Source organism: Bos indicus, chromosome 18 (assembly GCF_029378745.1).
Source record: "Bos indicus isolate NIAB-ARS_2022 breed Sahiwal x Tharparkar chromosome 18, NIAB-ARS_B.indTharparkar_mat_pri_1.0, whole genome shotgun sequence".
NCBI lineage: Eukaryota > Metazoa > Chordata > Mammalia > Artiodactyla > Bovidae > Bos > Bos indicus.
Genome location: NC_091777.1, coordinates 15,203,269 through 15,228,348, shown reverse-complemented (window position 1 = coordinate 15,228,348; position 25,080 = coordinate 15,203,269). Strand labels below are relative to the sequence as shown.

General features: G+C 55.0%; 3 protein-coding genes across 19 annotated transcripts in view; 2 read left to right on the top strand and 1 right to left on the bottom strand.

The window, feature by feature from the left end:
• Positions 1-1,955, top strand: part of FANCA (FA complementation group A) — a 39,357-nt gene extending 37,402 nt beyond the window's left edge. For 3 of the 5 annotated variants that reach the window (XM_070770472.1, XM_070770475.1, XM_070770469.1), the window contains one exon: positions 83-1,955. In XM_070770472.1, coding sequence (XP_070626573.1) covers positions 83-190 — 108 coding nt within the window. In that variant the 3' untranslated portion in view covers positions 191-1,955. The remainder of the gene's footprint in view (positions 1-82) is intronic. The other 2 variants (XM_070770471.1, XR_011561449.1) reach the window with 2 other exon arrangements.
• ZNF276 (zinc finger protein 276) lies at positions 217-15,212 on the bottom strand. 3 transcript variants are annotated; one of them, XM_019979344.2, is made up of 11 exons: positions 15,105-15,212; positions 9,808-10,111; positions 9,507-9,553; positions 8,963-9,409; positions 8,022-8,100; positions 6,773-6,856; positions 2,417-2,527; positions 2,273-2,348; positions 2,013-2,130; positions 812-911; positions 217-743 (listed from the first exon to the last, which is right to left on the bottom strand). In XM_019979344.2, exons 2-11 carry the CDS (start codon positions 10,089-10,091, stop codon positions 515-517), a joined length of 1,575 nt encoding a protein of 524 aa, XP_019834903.2. In that variant the 5' UTR covers positions 10,092-10,111; positions 15,105-15,212; the 3' UTR covers positions 217-514. The 3 variants fall into 3 exon arrangements, with proteins under 3 accessions (XP_019834903.2, XP_019834902.2, XP_070626588.1); XM_019979343.2 differs by lacking the exon at positions 15,105-15,212 and adding an exon at positions 14,398-14,975; XM_070770487.1 differs by lacking the exon at positions 15,105-15,212 and adding an exon at positions 14,398-14,975 and having other exon boundaries at positions 2,426-2,527.
• On the top strand, positions 15,125-24,966 carry VPS9D1 (VPS9 domain containing 1). Of its 11 annotated transcripts, none has more exons than XM_019979341.2 (15): positions 15,125-15,472; positions 16,995-17,070; positions 18,385-18,474; positions 18,579-18,741; positions 19,997-20,108; positions 20,181-20,243; positions 20,556-20,608; positions 20,717-20,804; positions 20,912-20,997; positions 21,323-21,771; positions 21,993-22,122; positions 22,324-22,532; positions 22,765-22,849; positions 24,038-24,142; positions 24,284-24,966. In XM_019979341.2, the coding sequence occupies exons 1-15, from the start codon at positions 15,125-15,127 to the stop codon at positions 24,375-24,377; spliced, it is 2,151 nt and encodes a 716-aa protein (XP_019834900.2). In that variant the 3' UTR covers positions 24,378-24,966. The 11 variants fall into 11 exon arrangements, 3 of the variants coding, with proteins under 3 accessions (XP_019834900.2, XP_019834899.2, XP_070626577.1); XM_019979340.2 differs by having other exon boundaries at positions 18,382-18,474; XR_011561456.1 differs by having other exon boundaries at positions 16,995-17,178; positions 18,382-18,474; positions 22,029-22,122; positions 22,324-22,849; positions 24,284-24,373.
• The last annotated feature ends 114 nt before the right edge of the window (positions 24,967-25,080 follow it).

Genomic DNA, 25,080 nt, shown 5'->3' with positions numbered 1-25,080 from the left:
GCCTTGGGGAAAGCTGGCATCCAGCATCCAGGCCCGGGAGGGACGGGGGCAGAACGGGCCCAGCATGTGGGCTTTGTTGCAGCTGCTGGCTGAGAGTGGAGATTGTGACCCGGAAGTGAGTGCTGCCCTCCTGAGCAGGCGGCAGGCTGTGCTGGACCCCGATCTCTCCCAGGAGCCCCAACTCTTCTGACCCGATCTGCACAGGGCACTGCCCAGTTCCTCGGTAAATAATTTATTACAAGCATGACATGGAGCTCTTGTTGCCCTGGAAAGTGGGTTACAAATCTCAATTGCTTTAGTGGGGAAGAGGAATCAGTTCTCTAAAATCTGCATCTGGCCCAAGTCACTCTGGTTATAGGAGAAGAAACTGCTGGTCCCAGAGCAGAGGCCACAAGACCCCGGAGCCGTAGACTGAACCATCACCACCAGCACGCATAGTGGGGGTACATCAGGGCACCACTCTGCGCACAGGCCGGAACCTCAGTCACCACCCGAGCTTGGGGCAGGCAGGCCCTCAGGTGGGCTCAGCCTTCACCACCTGCCCTGCTGCGGGCCGGGGCGGGGCCTCCGGGGCCTGCGTCAACGGGTGCACCATAGACATGTGCACGTTGAGGTTGTGTGCCTTCTCAAACCGCCGGCCACACTGGTCACAGGCAAAGTCCAGCTCTGTCTCAGCCTTGTGCTTGGTCATGTGGTACTTCAGGGATGCCCGCTGCCGGCACTGGAACCCGCAGACCTCACACCTATGGGATGGGGGCAGTGAGCCAGGGCCAGGGTGCTGCCAGTGGGAGGGCCACCACCCCCCACTTACTGCAGAGGCTTGGCTCCCGAGTGGCGCATCTGGTGGACCAGGAGGTGCTTCCGCTGCTTGAAGGTCTGTCCACACTCATCGCAGATGTAGTTCCGCACCTCTGGGGACCAGATAGGGAGTGACCACAGGCCCTGACACTGTCCCCTTGGTGCCCAAGCACCTGACTCACAGGTGACACAGCTCTGACCCACGTCACTTGGCTGTAGCATGTTTCCCTAAACCTATTTTCTGGAGCACCAATTCTTAAGAGGAAGCCCAATCAGTGCAATTTCACAGATGACTGATTACAGCTACTCCTACTCTAAGGACTGTCCCCACCACAGGGGTACCCACTGTGGCAGTCAGTCTTACAAGAGCTTTTCAACAAAATTTGAACGTCACACCCCCAGCCATGCACCTGGAGCAAGACCACATGCTTCTCTCCTACGTCACTGCACGCCTACCAACATGTGACGCAGCCGCACAGGCAGGCTCCTCCGTGACTAGGAGCAATCGTCCTGAAACTGTGAGGTCTAGACTGTTCTGTGCTGAAAATAAAAACTGCTCGTGGTCACGACTGTGGTCAGACTGAGTTACAACAGCTTGACCCGACACCAGGGAATTACTGTGTCTGGACTAACAGACAAGAACACTCACAGCATGAAATGCTGTGAAACCAAGGGACTGTGAGCCAGCCATTAAGTGGGCAAATCAGAGTGAGGAAGTCAGTCGTTTGTACAAAGATCAACAGAGCAAAGATATCGTTTAGGATGGACTATCTGGACATGGGGGCTGCAGGTCGGGAGAGCTGCCTTCTGGGCAGAACAGCAGTGACGAGCATTGGCACACACGAGTCCAAGGCCGTGGACGCGTGTTCAGAGAGGAGCGGTAGCAACCTCACACGCTGAAGGCGGTGATCACGGGCGCCACCTTCCCTGTGCTTTGGGTTACTTTTATAATCTGAAAAGCATGTACCATTTTCTTCCAGTGATGATGTAAATGGAGAAGGAAATGGCAACCCGCTCCAGTACTCTTGCCTGGAGAATCCCATGGACAAAGGAGCCTGGTGGGCTATAGTCCATGGGGTCGCAAAGAGTCAGACACGACTAAGCAACTGACACACACAATGATGTAAAACAGACCACAATAAACTCACAGGACAGCACCAGGGTTTCTTCAGTGTCAGTTCCCGGGAGCCCCATCTGCAGGGGAGGGGACACACCTGTGTGGATGAGCTTGACGTGGCGCTGCAGGTAGCGGTCAATCATGAACACCTTGTTGCAGCCGGGGTGTGGGCAGGGCCTCTCCCGGACCTCCTCGTGGTGCTCCTTGACATGCTTCTGTGGGAGGGACCAGGGGCGTGAGTCCCCTGGCATGGCCAACACCCCAGAGCAGCGCACGTGCCTCCTCCCAGCGAAGGCACAGACCCAGGCAGGCCCTGTCAGCAGAGCTGGGGGTGCGCTCTCCTGGGAGCCCCCTCACCTTCATGCCGTCGGCCCCGCGGTACACGGCCGTGCAGCCCTGGTGCGGACACTTGTAGATGGTGGGCAGTTCCTCCCTGCAATGCAGAGCACACGTGGAGCCACGGCCCCCACAGGCTGTGCAACCCCCGCTCCAGCCCCTCACCTCTCACACCGTGGCTTGCCCTTCCAGCCCGGCTTAGGCCCAGGTTTCTTTCGGATTTTTGGTTCTTCTGACTTCTTGGCTTCTTTGCTTTCACTCTTCCTACCAGACACCCTGGAAGAAAAGACAACACTGGTCAGTGATGTTTCTGACCTTTTGCATACACAGTGCTCATTTTTCTTTAAACACTGAGGTAGTTTCTTTGGATTTCCAGGGCTAGCCTCCAGTCCCCATGCTGACCACCTGGCCTTCACACTGACGCTTGGCCACCAGAGCTAAAAAGACTCTGTGGGGAGGTGGAGGCCCTGCTCTGCCACCTCAGGACCCAGGAGTGGGCCTTCAGGGCCAAGTGTCACTCCCTGTTGTCACACCAAAACACAACTTTGGAGACACCAGGGAAAATAGTGGAGTGGGGGAAGCTAGAAAGAAGATCCAGATCCACTCTCCTGGGACCTGCCAGGAGACCCTCAGCAACCAGTGGGGAGCTCCACACCCACTGCTGTCCCCCTACTGCAGACCCTAGGCAGTGGGGACCTTGTCTTCCAAGCATGGGGTTGTGCACCTCAGCCAGTCTCACAGGGCCCTGAGGACCAGGCCAAACAGAGCAGCTTCCCCCTTGGTGTCCTTCAAAGTCTTAAAGAGACATGCACACCTCTTCTTAGATCCAGGAATGTAAGGAAATCTGTCAGGAACAGAAGTCAACTTCTAGAGCCATAATGACAAGCCACTGCTGACGCAATCCTCGATGGTCAACAACTGAAAGCTTTTCCTCTAATATCAGAAGGAAGACAGAGATGCCCACTTTCATCAGTTCTCAACACAGCACTAAAAGTCCTAGCCAGAGCCATTAGGCAAAGAAAAAGGCATCTAAATTAACAGGAAAGAAAATTACCTCTATTCACGATGCCATGATGTTATATGTAGAAAACCTTAAAGAACCTACACAGAAAAATTAAGCAAAGTTGCAGGGTGGAAAAATCACATTAAAACCCAGTCCTGTTCCTACACACTTAAAATGAATGGTCCAAAAAAGGAAATTAAGAAAACTATTCATTTTTTATAGCATCAAAAGAAATAAGATACTTAGGAGTAAACTTAAAAAGTTAGACTGGTACACAAAACTATGAAAATGCTGTGAAAATTAAGACCTAAGCAAGTAGAAACATATTCATGAACTGGAAAACTTAAAACTGTAAAGATGGCAATAATCTTCCAAAGCAATCTATACATTCAATCCCTATAAAAATTCTGTGTTTTTTTTACAAAGTAGAAAAAAAATCCTAAGTTTCACATGGAATTTCAAAGGACATTGAATAGCCACACAAGTTTGAAAGACAACAAAGCTGAAGGATTCACACTTCCTAATTCCAAAATTTACTACAAAGCTACGGTAATCAAAGCAGCATGGTACTGGCATACAGACAGACAGACATACCGAGAAACAGAGACCAGAAATAAACCCCTGCAAGTACAATCGACTAACTTTTGACAAAGGTAGCAAGACCACTCACTAGGGAAAGGACAGTCTGTTCAACAAAAGGTGCTGGGACAATCACATATCCACATGCAAGAGTGGGGTCGATCTGTACCTCACACCATACACAGAAGTAACTCAAATGGATCAAAGACCTAAATCTAAGTGAAAACTGTGAAACTCTTATGGGTAAATCTTCCATGACCTTAGACTTGGTAATGGTTTCTCCTGAATATGACACCAAAAGCACAGTAAACTAAAAAAGTAAAAACAGGAACACTGGACTTCAAGACAGTGAAAAAAGGGCAAAATATATTCTACAGTTCAGTGGCAAAAAAACCAAACAACTTAGTTAAAACACAGCCAAAGAACTTGGACAGACATTTCCCCAAAGATGATACAAACATGAAAAGCTACTTAACATCACTGTCACTAGGGAAATGCAAATCAAAATGACAATGAGATACTACTTAATATCCACTAGCAGGACCTAAAATAACAAGATTTGGTGAGGATGTGTAGAAATCAGAACCCCTGTACATTGGCAGCAGGAAATGTAGAATGTGCAGCTGCTGTAGAAAACTATGGCAGTTCCTCAGAAAGTTAAAAGTACCATAGGACCCAAAGAATCAAAAACAGGTCTCAAACAGGTAATTGTTACACCAACCTTTCTAGCACCATTGACAGCAGCCAAAATGTGGTCCCTCCATACCATGTGCTGCATGACAACCCGACCAGGGATCAAACCCATGTCCCCAGCAGTGGAAATGTGGCATCCTAACCACTAGACCACCAGGAAAGTCCCTTTAATAGGACCTTATAGAAAGGAATCAAACTGACAGGTCACAACATGCATGAATCTCAAAAACCCTATTCTGAGTGAAAGAAGCCAGTGGGAAAGAGACACACACAGTCCCCAGAATGGATACCTACACTAGGAGTGGGCAGGGCCTGAGGGGCAGACAGGGAATTCACTGCTTCATGAGGATGCGTTTGGGATGGTGAAAGTCTGGAAACAGTGCTGATGGTAGCACAACATTGTAAAAGTTCTGAAACGGGAGTGAACTGTACACTTAAAAAATGGTAAAACAGTAACCTTTGCTGTGTATTAATTTACCACAAATAAAAACATGAACAGCTGTTTTCCTCTTCAAACAGTAATATTAACAAGAACCTTTTCAACAACTGCACAGGCTGCTCCTCCCCTTCTTTGTCTATGACTATTCTTTGCCACCCGGCCACGGTCCTGGCCTCCACCCTCCGCTGCTGTGCCGCTCAGGCACCTAGTGAGAGCTCAGCCATGCCCGGTGCTCGCACCACATCACATGCTCCTTGAGAGCAGGAGCAGCCTCCATGTCTCCCAGTGCGTCCCTGAAGGACAAGGGGCTGGGGTCCCTGCAGGCGTGGGAGGATGGCGCTCACAGGCCCAACTTGGGGCTGCTGGTGCTCTTCCTTCCAGTGGCCACTCAGGCTCCTGTGGGAGCCCCGGCAGCTGGTGTCCCCTTCTGTCTGTGTGGCTGAGGACCTCGACAGGCACGTCTGCTGCAAGGTCACATGGACCTAGGCCACATCCTAGGACGTCAGCAGGCATTCGTGTTGTGGTGCTGGAGGCACCAAGAGGCCGTCAGGGATGAGCCCAGAGCTCCAGCCTCCAACAGGTACAACTTCCACTAACGTTCCATCTGACCAAGGCCTCTGAACACATTGCAGCTTCCCTGGTGGCTCAGATGGTAAAGCGTCTGCCTGCAATGTGGGAGACCTGGATTCAATCCCTGGGTTGGGAAGATCCCCTGGAGAAGGAAATGGCAACCCACTCCAGTACTCTTGCCTGGAAAATCCCATGGATGGAGGAGCCTGGCAGGCTGCAGTCCATGGGGTCGCAAAGAGTCGGACACAACCGAGCGACTCCACTTTCTTTCTGAACACATACCTGATGTGTCCCGTCCTATTGCAGTGTCTGTGCGCCCTCCCAGAAACCCAGGGCAGGGGGGCCGCCTGCGTGCCGTCTCCACCTGGAGCAGGGCAGGGCAGGGCCTCTCCCTCTCCTAACCCCATGCCAGTTGCCCTAGGACTGCTGGCAGCAGGACTTAAGAGGTGGGCTCATGGAGATCAGGGTGGAGAGCAAGGGCTCCTGCTGCAGCAGACCTGGCCCCTCCATCCTGGCCCTCCTGACGCCCCCTCTGGCCCAGCAGCATCTGTTCACTCAGGCCCGCTTAAGGGCTGTGACCCAGTCCCACATCCCAACTGGGGACTCCCAAGCCACCGCCTCTCTTGTCTCCACCCACAAAGGAAAAAGGAAGTTGTGCCTGCTTCTCCATTTTGTTTTGCACTTTCCTGGCTGATGGTGTGGTTTCATTCTACATCAAAGGCCCAAGCTGGGCATCTACTAACGAGGCGTTTGGGTGTTCCTGGGCCCAGGGTGACACAGTGATAACCAGCCTCCTCTGCCAGCACCCACAGAGCAAGAACACAAAACCCTGTGGGAGGTGGGCTGCCTCAACAAGGGATCAGGGCCAGAGGTAGACCCGGAGCAACTGCAGGGCCAGGTGGCCATGTCGCCAAGGCCCTGGGCACAGAGGGCAGAAGGCGAGTGGGGGACCAGAGGCAACCAGAGCAGATACAGGTGGGTGGACGGATCACATTCACAGTGCTGCACTAGGCCAGGTCCCTGTGCTGAACTGGGAAAGTCCTGGGCTACCCAGAAACCACCCTTCACTGGGCTGGTGAGGTCAGGCCATTAGAGAAGCAGAGCGTGTGCTGACCAAGGCAGACAGGGGAAAGCTACTGTCTGGTCCCCGCTGCCCCCAGGGCAGGCTCAGATCTCCAGGTCACCCACTGGACACCTCCCAAACCCCGGGGAGCTCATGGCACCACCATCCCCTTACTTCTTTCCTGGGTACGGCTCAAAGGACTCATCCGAGGACTGGGTGTTCTGCTTCTTGTCATTTTCATCTTCACTCAGGAAATCTCTAGGAAAGAAGAGAACCTTCAGCAATGCTCTGGAGCAGGTGACGGAGGCAGTGAAACTTCCTGTCTAACACCATGTGGATCCCCACACTACATGTTTTACTTCTCAGAAGGCCTAAAATCCCCAATACTCTAATACCATCTCCTAAAAGAAAGGGAAAACCAGGGTCACAGGCTGAGGATCCCTGGTAAGCCATGCCTCTCATCACACCAGGACCCCAAACTCAGAAAGTCAGCCTACAGGGCCCCAGGCAGAGGGGAAGACCCTCACAAGAGGTAGCTTCGCAGAAACTGGGCTTTTAGAATGTCACCTCACTCCCGTAACTAGAAACACCTGCCCAAATGACAGGCCAGCTGTCAGTGATTTCAAAGGGTAACAAAGACCTGAAAAAGATCTGCATGTCTGTAATCTCTACCCTAAAATGTGAGTCACGACATAAGCTCTGCTAGTCTGCAGACAGAGCCTGGCTGGCATGCCTCAGCTGCCCCTACAGGCTGCCACCCTCCCCACAGAGAAAGGCCCAAGGATGGCTGGTGGCTGGAGGACAGCCACAGCCTCCTGACCTGGGGTGGGGGGTGGATTTCTGGCACCCACTGGTTCTCCTCCAACACCTGGGTCATCTGTCACTGGCACCAAAAATCACGCTGTCGTTCTACTTGTTTGGACAAAGTACATCTGTGGTCCAGCCACAGTGCACAAGGCAGGGTGGAAAGGTCAGCTGGCGTGCGGCCTCCACCCTGAGAGATTTGATCTTGGAGACGGGGAAGGGGGTGGCCCCAGGAGCAGACAGGTGGTCCTGCCTGACTCTAGAAGGTCTGTCCTCCACTCCACACCACAAACACCATGATAAACAGCCAGAGGCTGGCTTCTGTTCTAGTAACATCTGGGGTTGGCATAAAACTCAGCCTTGGAGGCGGAGATGAGCCAGCAGCCAGAGGACCATCTAAATAGAGTGATGTCCACACCTGGCTGGGCCCCCTGTGCAGCTCCATCAGGTCCGAAGTGCCCCCAATCAAAAATGGAAGCCTGTTAAGCACCCCCTACCACTCCCCTCCTCCCAACAGAGAAAGTGGGAGGCCAGTGAGAGCCAGGCTGCAGCCCCTGGGATGGTGGCGTTGGGTTGCCAAGGAGGAATGTTAGGCTATGTAAACCCACTCTTCTCTCACCCCTCAGAAAGGTCACTGAACTCGTCTTTTACCCGATCATCCGAGGTTGGAGATGGAACCTGCTTCTCACCCAATTGCCCTGGGAAACAAAGAACAAGACTCCAGTCACCTGTCACCCCAGGGAACAGCGTGGTAGTGCTCCCCACAGGCATGACAGGGCGCCTAGGGTTCCTATGCCTCCAAATCCACTCACCTCCTGGCGCCCCCGCCCACAAGGCCTGCATAGCCAAACCCACCATGCCACCCCCATGTCCTGCCAACAGTAGCAACAGCAGCAAATACAGCCCTGCCCCAGAGGTTCAGATCCAGTCACTCTGGGATGCTTCAGAACATCGAAAAAGATCATTGGTATCCAAGTACTGCAGGCACACAGTTCAAAACTCCAAGCAGTTCTAAGAACAGTGAAGCCCTCCAGCATGAGTACTGCCTCACTTTGAACCATCCGGTGGCAAACATCACTCACAGGAGCAGCCTGGCACCCACATGGAAGCTCAGAGACGTGGGTAGGAAGCCGGCCCAGCCCTTCTAATACCACGTTGGTGAACAGCTGCACCCAACACACAGGGCCACAGGATCAGGCCCCACAGGGCACTGACAGGCCCAGGCAGTGACCTGCACTGGCTCGGGACAACCCCTGACCCCAGCTGCCTTCATGCCCCACAAAGGCCCAGGCTCTTCCTCCCTCTGTGCCCTGGCCCAAAGCAGGCTTGGAGGAACACCTGGATCGCAGGTGAGCATGCCTTGAAGGAAGGCGCTCAAACGGGGTCTTCAGCCCCTCTGCTGTCAGACGGACATGAGGCGGTGCCAGGGCTGCCTTGGTTACTATACTGCCCCTCTGCGTATGATACCACTGCTACCACCACAACACCCACTTCTTGCCAAGGGCCCTGCCCGGCTCAGGACCAGGAATACTGGTCAAATAGCCCAGAGGAGCCGCCTACCTGGGGCCCCACCCGGGGGGAGGCTTGGCTGAGACGGGGGGCCCGGCCCCGGCCCCACTGGGTCACCATCTGAAGGAAGCCGGCTTGTGTCCATGCTGGGGAGTGTCTCGGTTTCAGCCCCAGCCGCAGCTGCTTTGCCTTGGGAGCTCTGAGGGGCAGCCCCAGTGGGGTTGAACCCCCGATGCTGGGGGAGTCGCGGGGCTGAATCCTTGTCCCACGTCCACTTGACACCCAAAGCACTGTCCAGCAAGAGGGCCCCGCAGCTGGAGTCGGCGTCCATGGTGTAGTCATGGCCCTGGTCGCAGCCCCACATGGCCCGGATGACACCACAGTACTCGGAGGACAGCGTCCTCTGGAGGCTAGGTAGGGCCCCGCAGCCGGCCGCGTGTCTGTGCACCCACCCCACCAAGCCACGCAGGCCCTGGGGGCTCGAAGCAATCAGGTCCACTGAGGAGAGGCAGAGAGACGCCAGCCCGTGGCCAGTCAGCATCTGGGTCCCCCCGCCTCCCACCCACCCTGCACCCCACCCTGGGGGCGCACTCACCCACACACGCTCCCTCCTCTGGCCCCATCCGTGGCTGGACACCGACCCTGCAAAGGAGCAGGGCTGCTCACCAAGAGCAAGCATGGGGCCCAGTGGCCACTGTGTGTGCAGGCTGAGCCTTTTCCTCCAAGGCCACCCACCAGGCCCTCCCCGCCCTGTGCTCTCCGGTCAGTCTCCCGACACACCCAGCGCACTGGTGCTCATGAGTGCCTCACCAGGCACCCGGGCTGCCCTGTGCCCATGCAGCCCTGTTCACAGGGTCTCCTGCACGCCCCCAGCAAAGGAGGGAAGGGGCGCCTACTTTGCACAAGGCTTCCGGCGGCCTGTCGGGGGAACATTGACTCGCTGCAGGAAAGATGTGAGGAGGCCGTGGCACTGGTAGAACTGGGCATGGCAGTTCTTGCAGATAAACTGGGACAGAGCTGGGTCCTGGTGGACAGCCACGCCCAGGAGGCGCTGGAAATCCCGGATGAAAACACGGTCCCCAGGGGGTGGCCTTTCTGAGCTCTCCCCAGGTGCCCTGCCGGAGATGCTGCGGAGACTCCGGGAGGAGAACTTCCCATGACAAAGGCGACAGTGCCCCATGGCCAGGGCCCGGGCTGTTCCTGGGCAAGCACAGGAAACATGAAGTCAGGCATGCAGAACACAGCTCCCAGGCGAAGTGAGATCCACACTCCACCAGCCCCCCGCCCCAGCTCCTGGAGTGGGACCTCCCCAGACACGCCCCTTAGATACAAGTCCAGGTCTGGGCCAGAGGCAGGGCTCTGGCTCCAAGCTCCCAGATGAACACACAGTCTTTTGGGAGAATGGCCAGTGGAGGGTCTTCTGAGTGGAAAATCCTTTCAAAGAACTCTAAATGCCTCCAAAACAAAGCCAGTATTGCTCTAATACTAAAACCAGACAAGGACACAACAAGAAAATAAAATAATATTTATTTTTAATAAACATAGATGTACAAGTCTTAAACAAAGTAACAGCAAACTGAACTCAACACTTAATTTAAAAGATCATGCACAATGATCAGCTGGAATGTATTCCAGGGAGGCAAGGATGGCTCAACCTTCCCGAATCAATTCATGTGACACACATTAACAAAATAAAAATCATACTCCTCTCAATAAATGGAGAAATAAGTAGTGGACAAAATTCAATATCCATTCATGATAAAATCCTCAATAAACTGTATACAGATAGAAAATACCACCACATAATAAGAGCCATACATGACAAGCCCCAAGCTAACATCATACTCAATGGTAAAGAGCTAAAAGCTTTCTTCTAAGATCAGGAACAAAACAAGGATTCCCACTCTCACCATTTTTATTCAACACAGTACTGGACATTCTGGCCAAAGCAATTAGGCAAGAAAAATAAAAACCACTCACATCATACAGACAGAAGACAATCTGTTTGTGTATAATATTACATATAGAAAATTCTGTAAGACTCCACCAGAAAAACTGTTAGAATAAGCAAATTCAGTTATAGAATACAAAATCAATATATAAAAGTTGATTTCCATATACTAATAAAAAACTATTAGAAATTAAGAAAATAATCAGATTTACAATTTTATCAAAAAGAATAAAATACCTATGAATAAATATAACCAAAGAGATGAAAGACCTGTACACTGACACCTATAAGACACTGACAAAAAAAAATTGAAACCACAAATAAGTAGTCCATGACCATGGATTGGAATAATTAATTGACATCAAATAATAAGACAATTGACATTAATTAACAAGACAGTGTTAAAATGTCTATACTCCCCAAAGTCATCTACAAATTCAAAACAACCCCTATCAAAATCTCATTGGTATTTTTCACAAAAATAAAACAATCTTAAAATTTATATGAAACCAATAAAGACCCTGAACAACCAAAGCAATTCTGAGAAAGAACCACAAAATTGAAGGCATCATGCTTCCTGATTTCAAACTATACTGCTGCTGCTGCTAAGTCACTTCAGTCGTGTCCGACTCTGTGGGACCCCATAGACAGCAGCCCACCAGGCTCCCCCGTCCCTGGGATTCTCCAGGCAAGAACACTGGAGTGGGTTGCCATTTCCTTCTCCAATGCATGAAAGTGAAAAGTGAAAGTCAAAAAAAAAATTAAAAAAAAAAAAACAAAAGAAAAGTGAAAGTCAAGTCGCTCAGTCGTGTCCGACTCTTCGCGACCCCATGGACTGCAGCCTACCAGGCTTCTCCGCCCATGGGATTTTCCAGGTAAGAGTACTGGAGTGGGGTGCCATTGCCTTCTCTGTCAAACTATAATACAAAGCTACAATAATTAAAACAGTACAGTACTGGCATAAACAGAGGCACATAAAGGGACTTCACTGATGGTCCAGTGGCTAAGACTCCGCGTTCCTATTATAAGTGGCCAAGATTCAATCCCTGGTCAGGGAACTTGCCACAACTAAAGATCCCACATACTGCAACAAATATCACAGATCCTGCATGCCACAACTAAGACCCAACACACCTAAATAAATATTTTTAGTTAAAAAAAAAAAATTAACACATAAGCTAATGAAACAGAATTGACAGTACAGAAATAAAGTCATGTATATATAACCAATTAATCTACAACAAATAAGCCAAGATACAATGGGGAAAGGACAGTCTCTTCAACAAATAGTGTTGAGAAAACTGGACAGCCATATGCAAAAGAATGAAACTAGACCATCTTATACCATACTCAACTCAAAATGATTTAAAGACTTGAAAGACCATAAAACTTCGATGTAACAAAACATAATAGTTAGCTCCCTGACATCAGTCTTGAAGATGATTTTTTGGATTGACACCAAAAGCAAAGGCAACAAAGGCAAAAATAAATAAATGGGACTATGTCAAACTAAAACGTTTCTGCACAGCAAAGAAAACCATCAACAAAATGAAAAGGCAACCTACTGAATAGGAAAAAATATTCACCAGTTATGTATCACATAGGGGGTTAATAATCAAAATATGTAAAGAACTCATACAACTCAATAACAAAAATAATCTGATTTTTAAAATGAGCAAAGGCTCTGAAGAGACCTCTTTCTAAAGAAGGTGTGCAAATAACCAACAGGTGTATGAAAAGGTGGTCAACATTACTTCATGCTAAGTCACTTCAGTCGTGTCCGACTCTGTGCGACCCCATAGACGGCAGCCCCCCAGGCTCCCCCGTCCCTGGGATTCTCCAGGCAAGAACACTGGAGTGGGTTGCCATTTCCTTCTCCAATGCATGAAAGTGAAAAGTGAAAGTGAAGTCGCTCAGTCATGTCAGACTCGTAGCAACCCCATGGATTGCAGCCCACCAGGCTCCTCCATCCATGGGATTTTCCAGGCAAGGGTACTGAGGGAAATGCAAATCAAAACAATGAAGAAAAAAAAAAAATCCCACAATGAGACATTTACCTCCCACCTATCAGAATGGCCATCATCAAAAAGACAAGTAATTACAAGTGTTGGTGAGGATGTGCAGAAAAGCGAACCCTTGTACAGTTAGTGAGAATGTAACTTGGTGCAGCCACTATGGAAAACAGTACAGAGATTCCTCAAAAAGTTAAAAATAAAACTACTATACAGTCCAGCAATTCCACTGCTCGGTATTTATCCTAAGGAAATGAAAACTAACTTGAAAAGGTACATGCATGCACCCCTATATACACTACAGCATTATTTATGATACCCAAGGTATGGAAACAACCAAAGTGTATATCAATGTATGAATGTATAAACAAAGTGGCATATATACTCAATGGAATATTTACTCAGCTATTAGAAAACAAGAAAATTCTGCCATTTCCGATGACAAAGATAGACATTATTAGCATTATACTAAGTGAAATCAGTCAGATGGAGTAGGATAAATACCATATGATGTTACTAACATGTAGAATCTACAAAAAGAGAAAATCATGAACTAATGATTACAGAAAAGATATATTGTTAGTTGAAAGAAGGGGAGTGAGGTGCTGAAATGCGGTGTGCAGTGATCAAAAGGTGCAAACTTCTAGTTATAAAGCACGTCCTGGTGACGTCGTCTACAATATAATACTTTTGTGTATATCTGAAAATTGCTAAGAGCTCTTTAAAGTTGATCCTATAAGTTCTTATCACAAGGGAAAAAGACTGCTAACTTGGAGTGGTGATGGGTGTTAGCTAGCATACCTGAAAGCAACATCATGTTATGTGCCAACTATATATCAAATTTTTTTCTCAAAAAAAAAGTTTGAGTATATAAATGCCTCCACAGCTATGGAACCGTCATAAACTGAGCTGGAAACTTCATTCCTCTTCACACCACTCCCCTGAGGCCAGAAGCGAAGGAGTCACGTCCACACACTGCTTTCCAGGGGGTCTCTACTCCTGACTGCAGGAGTAGACGATGCCCCTGCCTCTCTGCCCCGGGATTATAGGAGAGCAGCTTGAAGTCTTTTCTGAGGGGGCAAAAGCATGACACTAAGACCAAGTGCATATTAACCCCCATTACAGTCCGTCAGGCGGGGGGGCCAGGCACTCCTATGCTTAATCCTTAGTTCTGTTTTAACGAAGAGGAAGCTGAGGCCCTGAGAGATTCAGCCATTATCCTAAAAGCACAGGGCAAAACCACGACTGAAACCAGGCCTGCCCGACAGACGGCACGACTCGAGCACTATACTACTCCTCAAGCTCTGAGGGGAGCTGACGGGTCAGCTGTGTTGCGAAAGAGCACCCCGCGCAGCTGCGGCGTCCCGGGGAGGCCGCCTCACCTCTCCCAGCGGGGAGGCCTAGTCCGCTTTCTGAGACACCCTGGGCCGGGGGGTCCCGCGGGGTCCCGGTGGCCACCGAGGGCACTCTACGGTCACAGGGGTCCCATCCGCCGCCCCTCGCGACCGGACGGCCGGACCCACCTGCCTCGTCTGCGCCGTCCTCGCCCGCGTCCCCGCAGGGCCGCGCCGGGCCCCAGCCCAGCCGCGCCGCCACCACAGCAGCCGCCTCGGCCACGTCGGGACCGCTGCGGGCGGGGCGGCCCCGGACCCGGCCTCCGCCACAACTACCGCGGCCCGAACTCCCGCGCTGCCGGGACGCCGCGGGCGACAGGAAGCGCCCGAGCCGGTCCCGCTTCATAGCCGTGGAGACTGCTTAAGCTCGGCCCCAGCGCTCCGCCCCGTCCGAACCGGCTCGGCCCAACTCGGCCCCACCCGGCTCCGTCCGGCCCGGCTCCGCCCCGCCCGGCTCCGTCCGGCCCGGCTCCGCCCGGCCCCGCTCGGCTAGCTGGGCCGAGGTAGGACGTCCGGAGCCTCTAGTCCGCTAGGCGGACTGTGCTCGTTCGTTTCCGTTCGACTCCGCCGCTCGGCTTCGCTGGACTTACTGGAAGCGGGGGAGGCGATGAGGGAGGGGCGGGGCGAGGGAGGGGGGAGGAGGAGGATGAAGAGACCTGGATGGGGCGGGCTGACCACCGGAGGGGAGGGCGAGGAGAGCGTAAAGGGAGGAGCGGAGTGAGGAGGGGAGGGGCGCAGTGAGGAGGGCCGAGTAGTACGGCCTGAGGGCAAGGGACACGATCTACGCGATTGGCCTGTCACCGACGTGGAGTGCGGGCAGCAGTAGTTGCACTTACACGCTCTTGGCTACAGCGTAATGAGGTTATTTGAGAGCTCCGTCACCCCTACCTCCGCCCCTTCGGCCCCGGGAGCAGAGCGCGCAGCGCGCCAGCGGGGCGGGGCTGCCGGAAGTGGGTCCGGGCTGCCGGAAGTGGGCCCTTGCTGGTACCGCCTTTTCCGATGGTCCTGGGCTCGGGCGGAACCTGGTCCTGCACACGTTGCGTTCCGGGCCTGGAGCCGGCCGCCCCGCCCCTCGGCCGGCGCCACCGCCTCCCCCGCCGGCGCCATGGCCGCTGCGGCCGGAGACGGCTCTGTGAAGCCACTGCAATGCGCCATGAAGCTAGCCAACGGGGCCATCGAGCTGGACACCGGCAACCGGCCCCGGGTAAGGCGGGCGGAGCAGAGCGGGGCGGGGGCGGTCGCCGACCAGCGACCGGCCTGGTGGGCGTGGGCGAGGGCGGGGCCGCGGGGAGGGCGCCTCCAGGCCTCTCTGAAGACTCCGGGGTGCCGGCTCCGGCTTGGGCCGTGACCTTGGACAGCTCCCGACCTTTCCCCCCTCCCCACCCCGTCTGTTTAGCAATTCGGTCGGAGCCGAGGCGTTTTTATTTGTGAAGGGACTCAGGAGGTGCCGTGAAGCCGCCCGCCAAAGTGTATCTAGCAGACAGTCCCGTGTGTTTGTGTAGTTTGGAGGCGGGCCCTGTAGATTTAGTCAGATTCCCAAAGGGGAAGGTACGCAGAAGAGGGTAACTGCGGCTTTCCAGTCGCCTTCAGAGCTTGTTTGGTAGGAAGTGCCGGCGGGGGAGGGGTGCGGCTTGTTTCTGAGAACGAGTGTTAATCCTAAGGGTGGCAACCGCGTGGAAAAGCCGGAGGAGCCACTCTGGGCCGCCCAAGGGAAGAGGCGTTCAGGTCTTCCATCCGTTTCCTTTCCCAAGTCGGGATTCTAGGGCAGCAAATGCCCCCACAAGTCATAAATCCTTCCCGGAATCCATTTTATCTTTACGTGAAGTGTAGATTTAAAGGTGGGTAACGAGAACTGGGCGGAGAAGGCAATGGCAACCCACTCCAGTACTCTTGCCTGGAAAATCCCATGGACGAAGGAGCCTGGTGGGCTGCAGTCCATGGGGTCGCTGAGTCAGACAAGACTGAGCGACTTCACTTTCACTTTTCACTTTCATGCATTGGAGAAGGAAATGGCAACCCACTCCAGTGTTCTTGCCTGGAGAATCCCAGGGACAGAGGAGCCTAGTGGGCTGCTGTCTATGGGGTCACACAGAGTCGGACACGACTGAAGCAACTTAGCAGCAGCAACGAGAACTGGGATGCAACGAAACAAAAAGCAAAGCCCCATGCTGTCATTCCAAATGCCCTGAGCTCTGTCAGGCAGCCCTGACCAGGAGGGTCACACGTTTGAAAGTGCCAGCATTCTAGTGGCATAGACTCCTGCGTGCCCAAGGAATTCTTACACTGGGGTTCAGGAAAGGGTTTTCCCAGACTGAGTCAGAAAGTGACTCTAAGATTTACAACACAGTCCCTGATTCACCTCCCAGGAAATATTTCTTTAAAGCCACTGAATGAATGGCCCTTGAGTTATACAGGAAAAGAACTTGTTGCATAGAGTGGAAACGGCAGCACCCGCCAGTGCTGCTTCCTTGACCCACTGAATGAGAACCTCCATTCCTTTCCGTGCTGGAGAGAAAGGAGTGACACCAGTTTCAAGTCTAGAAAAAAGGGTTATTCTCTGTGCCCCAGGCAGAGCAGTTACCAGCTAAGCAGCTGGGATAATGCAGGTGTATCTCAGAGATAAGCAGGCATCATGGTTGCTGTTTTCAAAAGGGCACCAAGCAGACATGATGGAATTATTTGCCTCTAATGGCATGACCTATGTCATTTCTCTTCCCTGGGCACAGGAGGCATATACAGAATACCTGAGGAGCATCCACTACATTTCCCAGGTGTTGCTGGAAGAAGTGGAGGCCACTAAAGGTACAGCTTCTCCTGTGCTGCCCAGACTGTGGACATCTTGGCCTTTGATGGGTCTCTGGGCCCCAGACCTGGGCGTGTCCCATGTCCTACCTACCTGGTCATTAGCAGGTGAACACCTGAACACTCAGCATGAGTGTGACATGGAGCAGGAAGGGACGGCTGCTGTGACTCAGAGGATGGAGATGGGTGGGGACACGACCACAGACTGAACGCTGAACCCCAGTTCTGGGAGGAGTGAACTACACGATGGCTGGGGGCTGGGGGCGGCCCAGAGGCCCTGCAGCAAAGAGGGTGTCAGATACAAGGCAGTCTGGAGAGAGGGAGGTGCGGTTGGGGCAGGCAGGGCCTTGGGTGGGCCTGGGACTGTTCTGGCATGAGGAGAAGCTCAATGGATGCTTTGTGGGCAGAGGCCAGCATGGCAGCAGAGCCTCCAGGAGGTTCCCACAGTGGGGACAGCAGTGGTGGGAGTGCCAGGAGGTGGGCAAGTGAAGGGCTTAGGGGATGTTCTCTAAAGATCTGCCTCAGCAGACTTTCTCAGGGGGCAGTGAGGTGCTGGGGTTGGTTGGGGGCAAGCGAGCACCGGAGGTGGAGCAGGAGGTGGCAGAAGCTGAGGCCTCCATCATGGGCATGGTCTGCTCCGGGCGTGTGGCAGCCTGACATGGTCAAGGGGAGGTGGCTGTCCCCACAGTGAGCACCACCCTGGGGAGCTCAGCAGAGCTTTGAGCACAGGGAGTAGGGCATGGTGGGAGAGGCCCTGAGGGGATGTCCCAGAGGAAAGACTATGGGGGTCAGGGACCTGTGGGGAAGGGCAGCACATGAGTGGATGAGTGGAAATCTGGTGGCTGAACTAGGGTGTAGTGAGGGGCTGGCCCTGAAGGCAGTAGGAGGTGGGTCAGGAGCTGAGGCTGGTGGGGTCCATGGGAGACTGTCAGGTGGCAGCCCCTCCAGCACGAGTTTGCTGACAGGAGCGATTCCTGAGGAGGAGTGCAAAGCAGAGAACAGACGCCCCCGGGGTGCATGGGATGCAGGGTGGGGGGCTGGAGATGGTGAGGAAATGATCTCTGGGAAACAGCCACACTGCCTGCAGGGCCCGCCTGGGGGAGGGGCTGTAAGTACATGTGAAGCTGTCCGCGGGAGAAAAGGCCAGGGTAGTTAGAGAAAAGGCTCTGATGGTCCAGGCAGGACAGGATAGCCACATAGAGGGCAGGTGGTCCGAGATGAGGAGAGGGAGTGCCTTTGTTTGTATCTCAGCAAGAATCTGACCAGTGACAGAGGGGATGGTGACCATCTTTTTTGTCACTTGCTCCCCAGAAGCTGGGGAAACTGTGACCTCTGATACCTCAAAGATGCTGAAGCTGGCCGAGCAGTGTCTGGAGAGGGCCCAGTCAACAGCTGCCAAGCTTGGTGGGTGTCCAGCAGAAAGCTTTCTTGGGTCACCCACCCCGGCCCTAGCTCAGTCTGGCTCAGTGGGGCCCCTATGCGGATCCGTGGCTGTACGTGTCTTACAGGGAAAACATGCCTGAGGCCAGCCATGCCTGTGGCTGCACCTGTGCCCTCCCCTGCTAGTCGACACCGCCGGGTATACTCAGATGAGGGAGGGAAGCTCTCTCCGTTCCTGCCACCTGAGATCTTCCAGAAGCTTCAGGTCGTGGAGTCACAAAGCTCTAAGAAGTAAGATGGGACAGCACAGCATATGGGCTAAACCTGGGTTTGGAGGCACGGTGAGATAACTGTGGTGGCTTTAGTCAAAAGGAATCCTAGAATGGAAATAACCTGGTGCCTAGCAGAAGCAAATGCAAATTGTCTCTGGAGAAAAGCACCTTCAACTTCCATGAAATGAGTGGTACATAGTCAAAGACAACCATACATAAAAAGAAGTTTGAGCAGTAGCAGAAACACACCTGAAAACTCTTCAGATAGAGTTATGGGACACAGATTATAACACAGTCCTGCTCTCTATATTCAGAAAAATAAAAAGAAAGTTTTAAAATACCTTTAGGGAAGAAGAAACTGTAAAATCTGACTCTTGTTTATAATAGAGGTCAAATAAGAACCAAGTAGTAATAAGAAATACTGAAATTATTTTTTTTAATTAATCAAAAACAATGGAAACAAATTATATTCTCTTGTAAAAATACACACGTGGACCCAAAAAGAAGTGTACAAGTTTGTGACAGCAGAGTGGACATAGCTGAAGAGAGAATTAGAGAACTGGATAAAAGGTTAAAGGTTTTCCTGAATGGCTCACACACACAAAAAGAAAAGATGAAAAAGACATGGAAGGTCTATCCAGAAACAGATGACAAAGAAAATGTAAGAGGAGCATTATTTGAAGAGAGAAAGACAATTTTCTTTATAGAGCTGATGAAAGACCCCAAGACACAAATGCCAGAACCCCAGCAGGGTAGGCAAGAGGACGGGCTCCTCCTGCTGCAGGTTCTGAGCCACTGCTCACTTTGTCTCTGCATGTGCTGCTCTGGGGCAGGGCCAGGCACCAACTCCCATCCCAGGACAGTCTTGTGCCCCACAGCCTACCTCCTCCCAGCCATGAAAGCAGGGAGATATTAGACTGAAACTTTGGATGGTGAGAGGGCTGTCAGTGGCTGTTACAGAGTACTGTGACCTCCCTTTCGTGGGCTGCAAACTAGCTGTTTAGGCCGCATGGTGCCTTCAAAGAGTTTCATACTATTCAGAAACTCAAATAACTGAGTTGCTTAAAGGTCTGGAGTCCAGGCAGTAGGGCCATATTTCAGGGGGGCAGGTGTCTCCCATCCACCCCAGACGTCCTCTCTCCTTTACATTTCTGCTGGCCCTCATCACCACCTCCTCACCTTGGGGCCTCAGGGGAGGGTCAGGAGGGGTCCTCAGATGACTGGAGGGTTTGTGGGCTTCCTGGAGCCTGGCCAGCAGCTTGTCACCATTTCAGGGAGCTGACACCCCTGGAAGAGGCCTCCCTGCAGAATCAGAAGCTGAAGGCTGCCTATGAGGCCCGGATGGCCCGGCTGGACCCCAGCCAGGCCATGCAGAAGACATCCCTGGTGAGTGGGGCCCAGGACCATGTGGAGTGGGGGTACCAGGGGGGCAGGCCTTATTCCCTCTTCCTGTCCTAGACCCTGTCCCTGCAGCGCCAGATGATGGAGAACCTGGTGATCGCTAAGGCCCGGGAGGACACAGTATCCTTTCCATCCAGCCTTGGGGTCCAGAGGCTTAAGCTGAGGGAGGAGGCAGGGAGTAGAGGTGCCAGAGCCCAGCATCCTTGTTGGGGTCGGGGGGCAGTGGTTCCTGCCCAGCCTGCTTTGTCTCGCCTCCTGGCCTTTGCACAGGCCACCCTGCCCCTCCCAGCACCCACAGACTCCTCTCCACCCCTCAGGTCGACTAGGACTTGCCTTCTTCCACCCACCCCACCGGCCCGTGGCCGGCAGGGCTCAGGGACGCCGGGGGTCCATACATGCCACTCAGAAAGGGCCTTGACTCTACTGCCCCAGCTGCAGAGGAAGATGGAAGAGCGCCGGCTGCGGCTCCAGGAGGCCGCCAACAAGTGCGTCCCTGCTTCAGGTCCCGGGACTTCGGGGGGTGGGGGAGCAGGTGGGGGCTCCCGCGCCTGCCTGTCCAGCCCTGAGGTCCCCAGACCTGTCCTTCCTTCCAGGAGGTTCTGCAGCCAGGTTGCCCTGACCCCCGAGGAGCGGGAGCAGCGGGCCGTCTATGCTGCCATCCTGGAGTATGAGCAAGACCATGTGAGTGCTGGGCGGGGCTGGGTGGGGAGGTCTAGTCCCGGGGGTGCAGCCTTGGTGAGGGAGGAGGGGCTTCCCGGGGCTCTCTCCCAAGGGCTCCTGTCCTGCAGGACTGGCCAAAGCTCTGGAAGGCCAAGCTCAAGAGGAGCCCAGGGGACCTGTCCCTGGTGACCAGTCTGGTCTCCCACCTGCTCAGGTATTGGGCCTCAGCTCCCTCCAGCAGGCTGCAGGCTGTGGGCAGAGGAAAGGATTAAGAGGGAAAGAGGAGGTCTGGGGTGACTGCAGGGGCAGTAGGCCCCTGATGGCCTTTCACAGGCCTTCTGCCTTCTCAGAGGGGAGGGACATTTGCCCACAAGGTTTATCCGTGAGTCCCTTCTCTGAAACCCCTCACAGTGGGGCCACATGACCAGTGGGTGGGGGGTTGGGCAGGCTTTGTAGCCCCCACCCCAGAGCCTGGTGAGGAGGCTGCAGCCGCCAGACCTACAGGGCTGCCCTCTACACTGCTTCTACCCCACTCACAGCGTTCCCGACCACCCCATCTCCCAGCTCCTGAAGAAGCTCCAGTGCGCGGTGTACCGGGCGCTGTACCCCATCGTGAGCAAGGGCGCCGCCCCCGGCTGCTGTTCCCTGCCCCCCGATGCCGACGGGCTGCTGGCTCCTGGAAGCCGGCGGCTCCGGCCTTCTCAGAGCCTCTACTGCATGCCTTCCCCGCTGGAGCCCAGCCCGGCCCCAAAGCCCCCAGACGGCCCTTGCGCCAGCCCACCCCGCCCCGGCAGCCCCGCAGGGCCTCCCTCACCCCAGCTGCTGGGCAAGGACAGCTCATTCGAGGACCTAGAACAGTTCTTGGCTACTCCTGAGAGCAGGGGCCGGGGCCCTGGGGAGCGGCCTGAGCCCCAGACCCCAGGGGTGAGGAAGGAGCCTGTGCTGGAGCAGCTGAAGGGCACCGTGCAGGACATACACGATGCCATCGGTGAGGCCCCAAGACGGGCGCTTGGGCGGCTGCATGTGACCCTGTGACCCCAGGGATAAGGGCTCACCAGGCCGCAGGGTTTCAAGGGGAGGGGAGGCAGGGCCAGGTAGAGCGCCCTCCCAAGGAGCCCAGAAGCAGCCTGCGGAGAGGCCCACCCCGAGGAGGCTGTCTCTGCGGGGCGGGGCTGGAGGTCCCCGCTGAGCCGGCTCTGCTCCCGGCAGACAGGCTGCTCTCGCTCACCCTCCTGGCTTTTGAAGGCCTAAACACGGCCGCCTCCAAGGACCGCTGCCTGGCCTGCATCGAGGAGCCGTTCTTCTCCCCACTGTGGCCCCTGCTGCTGGCCATCTACAGGTGGGGCCCCGCCCCCGAGGTCCACCTGGGTGCTACTCTCCGCGGACGCCTTCCCTTCCCGGCCTCAGGTGTTTTGGGTTCGCAGGCGGTGCCACGCCCACCGTCCAGGATTCTGGGTGTGGCCGGCTCCCTCAGCCGGGTCTCAGTCCGCCCCGGGGCCGGGGTCTTTGGGCCGCTGAACCTGGCCTCTCTCCACCCCAGGAATGTTCACCGCCTGCGGGAGGCGGCCTTGAGCCGGAGCATGGAGCTGTACAGGAATGCGCCCCCGGCAGCCATCGGCGTCCCCACAAGGCTCCTCCCGCAGGACCCCGAGGCCGCGGGAGCGGGCCCCTACCCCTACTGCGCCGCAGCCCAGGAGCTGGGGCTGCTGGTTCTGGAGAGCTGCCCCCAGAAGAAGCTGGAGTGCATTGGTGAGGGGGCGGTTTGGGAAGGGAGAGCAGTGTCCCTTCCCACGGGGCACCCTGAGTCCGCACCTCTGAACCACAGCCTGGTCCCGTCTGGTGGGGAGGAGTCCCTTGGGACAAAAGAGGTGCTCGTCCTGCCCTGCCCGGTCCTGCACGGGGTCGGGGTGCGGCGGTGCCCCGGGCCGGTTTGGGACGCCGTCCCCACCCCCTCACCCGAAGCCTGGCTTCTGCGCCTCAGTTCGGGCCTTGCGGGTCATCTGCGCCTGTGCGGAGGATTACTACCGGGCCCGGGAGGCTGCCTTGCAGCCTGGCATCGCCGCTATGTGAGTCCCAGAAGGGTGCGATTGTGAGGTTGGGGTGGGGCTGGGGGCCGGGGGGCGCTGGGCTTGTCTGTGGCTGCCTTCAGAGGCTCAGGAAAGCAGAAACGCTTCACCCTGACCCGGCACTGGGCGCTTGGGGTTTCGCGTTGCTTCTCCTTAAGGACAGGATGGCCCTTTGCCACCAAAGACCCCTGGCTCCAGCCCTGCAGACGACAGGGCCCTGCCCCTCTGTATTCTGGTGGCATTCTCGAAGGCTGTGCCTCCCCTCTGTCTCACACTTGGGGAAGCCTCCTTAGTCTTTGCCCAGACTCCGGAGGCAGGTAGGGGCCTTCCCCACCGTGTCCTGCCTTAACTCACCTGGGCCAGCCTAGAGCTGGCAGTCTCCTGCCTTGGTACTGGTGAACCCTCGGCACCAGCCAGGGCTCTGCCTCCTGCTATCCTGTGCCAGAGACCAGGGTCACCCTGAAGGCACCTGTGCTTGTAGCCGAGTGGGCAGGCTGTGGTGCCTACCTGTGCAGAGGCCTGGGGTTGCTTTCACCATTTTACCATCTGGCCTCCAAAAAAGTTGTTGCAGGTGAAAGGGTCCCAGAACTACAAGTGTTTCAGAGTCCAAGTCCCCACACAAGCTCCTTCAGGATTTCTGAGGAGCTAGAGAGGGTGGTGAGTGGCTGCAGGTGTGTGGCTCCCTGGGAAGTGGGAACAGGAGTCCCTGGTCTGTGCCTTCATGCTTCTGGCAGAGAGCACTGACTTGTGGGGCCTTCACCGGGGGTTTGACCATCCCTCAGGAACTCCCTCACTGAGAAGCTTCCTGCATCAGGTCTGGGATACCAGGCGTGGCAAATGAGTGACCCTGATCCCAGGAGTGAATAGGCTGCCTGGGAATATGGGCCTCCCACTCCAGCAGCCTGTCCCTGGGCTCGGGCAAGTGCACAGGAATGAGGAACGGTTCCTCCAGCTCTGCAGCACAGGGTCCCCATTCAGGATGGCCTCAGTGCTCCCAGATCTTCTGTCATGCTGATCTAAGCCCACCCCTATCCCCTGTGGCTGGTGGGTGGGAGGAGCACAGAGAGCAGCCAGCAAGCTCAAGGCTGCTCCAGGGACTGAGCTGTAGCTTCAGGCTTTTGGGGACAGAGCAGGCCCCCCTGCCCAGGTCCCTGGAGCCTCCTGGCTGCATGTGTGTCTCCCCAACAGTGGTGCTGATGACTTGCTGCCCATCCTGTCCTTTGTGGCGCTGAAGAGTGGCCTCCCTCAGTTGGTGTCGGAGTGTGCAGCCTTGGAGGAGTTCATCCATGAGAGGTGGGGTCTTTGAGCCTGTCCCTGCCCCACCCTCAGCACGTGGCCCAGAGGTGCCCCCGACAGCCCCTATGGGACCTCAGCAGTGAGGTTCTGCCCTGCAGCCCCTCCAGTGACAGGTACCCGTGTGTCGCCTCCATGCAGGTACCTGATTGGAGAGGAGGGCTACTGCCTGACATCCCTGCAGAGCGCCCTGAGCTACGTGGAGCTGCTGCCCCGGCGGGCCCTGGGCAAGTAGTGGAGGACTGGCCGGCCAAGGACTGGCCAGGAGGCACCTGTGCGGGTCAGCAGGCCAGCCATGGAGGGGCTCTTGCCCCCACCTGACTTCGGCCCCCAGGGCTTGGGGAGGCCTCTCTGCTCCTGGTAGGATGAACATCCTGGCGGCTCGGGCCGCTGACAGCGTGAGGACTGAGGGGGCTGTGGGCCTGGCCGAGGGCAGCTCTGCTCCCCTACATTTCTGTGACGTTTGGAGCCCCCGAGCCAGGTTGTTGTCTGAGTCAAGAAGAGAGCTGATCACCCCCATAGAGGCCCGAGGCCCAGGTGGGTTCAGACCATGCTGTTTATTTATTGGACACTGACCACTCTGTCCTGGAGGCCCAAGTGTCCCCAGGGCATCTACCCATGTCTGGGATCTCTGAGCCACACTTCACCCTTGGCAGTGGGCATGGAAATCCTGAGACCCCCACCAATCCCCACCCCCACTCAGCCCCTGTGGGGTCAGTGCGAAGCCTGGGTCAGCACCTGCCTGTAGCCCACCACCTGCCCACAAACTGTTACAGGCCCCTGGGCAGCCACTGACCCAACTGGAAATAAAAAGGTCACTGGCATCTCCCTCTACGTGGCTCATTTGCCCCCCACCCCACTGGCCAGCCCAAGGCCTGGGCAGTACAGCCACGCCTGGCTGAGCAGCAGGAACCAGACAGTCCCAGAGAGCCCAGGGG

Bases quoted from the DNA above. Each gene is read 5' to 3' on its own strand.
- ZNF276 (XM_019979343.2), bottom strand. From the start codon at position 14,614: ATGAAGCGGGACCGGCTCGGGCGCTTCCTGTCGCCCGCGGCGTCCCGG. The intron at 10,112-14,397 runs GTGGGTCCGGCC...GTGCTTGCCCAG, and splicing joins GGACGGCGCAGACGAGGCAG to GAACAGCCCGGGCCCTGGCC. The intron at 2,528-6,772 runs GTAAGGGGATGG...CTTTTCTTCCAG, and splicing joins GAGCCGTACCCAGGAAAGAA to GGTGTCTGGTAGGAAGAGTG.
- VPS9D1 (XM_070770476.1), top strand. From the start codon at position 15,125: ATGAGGTTATTTGAGAGCTCCGTCACCCCTACCTCCGCCCCTTCGGCC. The intron at 17,179-18,381 runs GTGAACACCTGA...CTTGCTCCCCAG, and splicing joins ACCTACCTGGTCATTAGCAG to AAGCTGGGGAAACTGTGACC. The intron at 24,143-24,283 runs GTGGGGTCTTTG...GCCTCCATGCAG, and splicing joins GAGGAGTTCATCCATGAGAG to GTACCTGATTGGAGAGGAGG.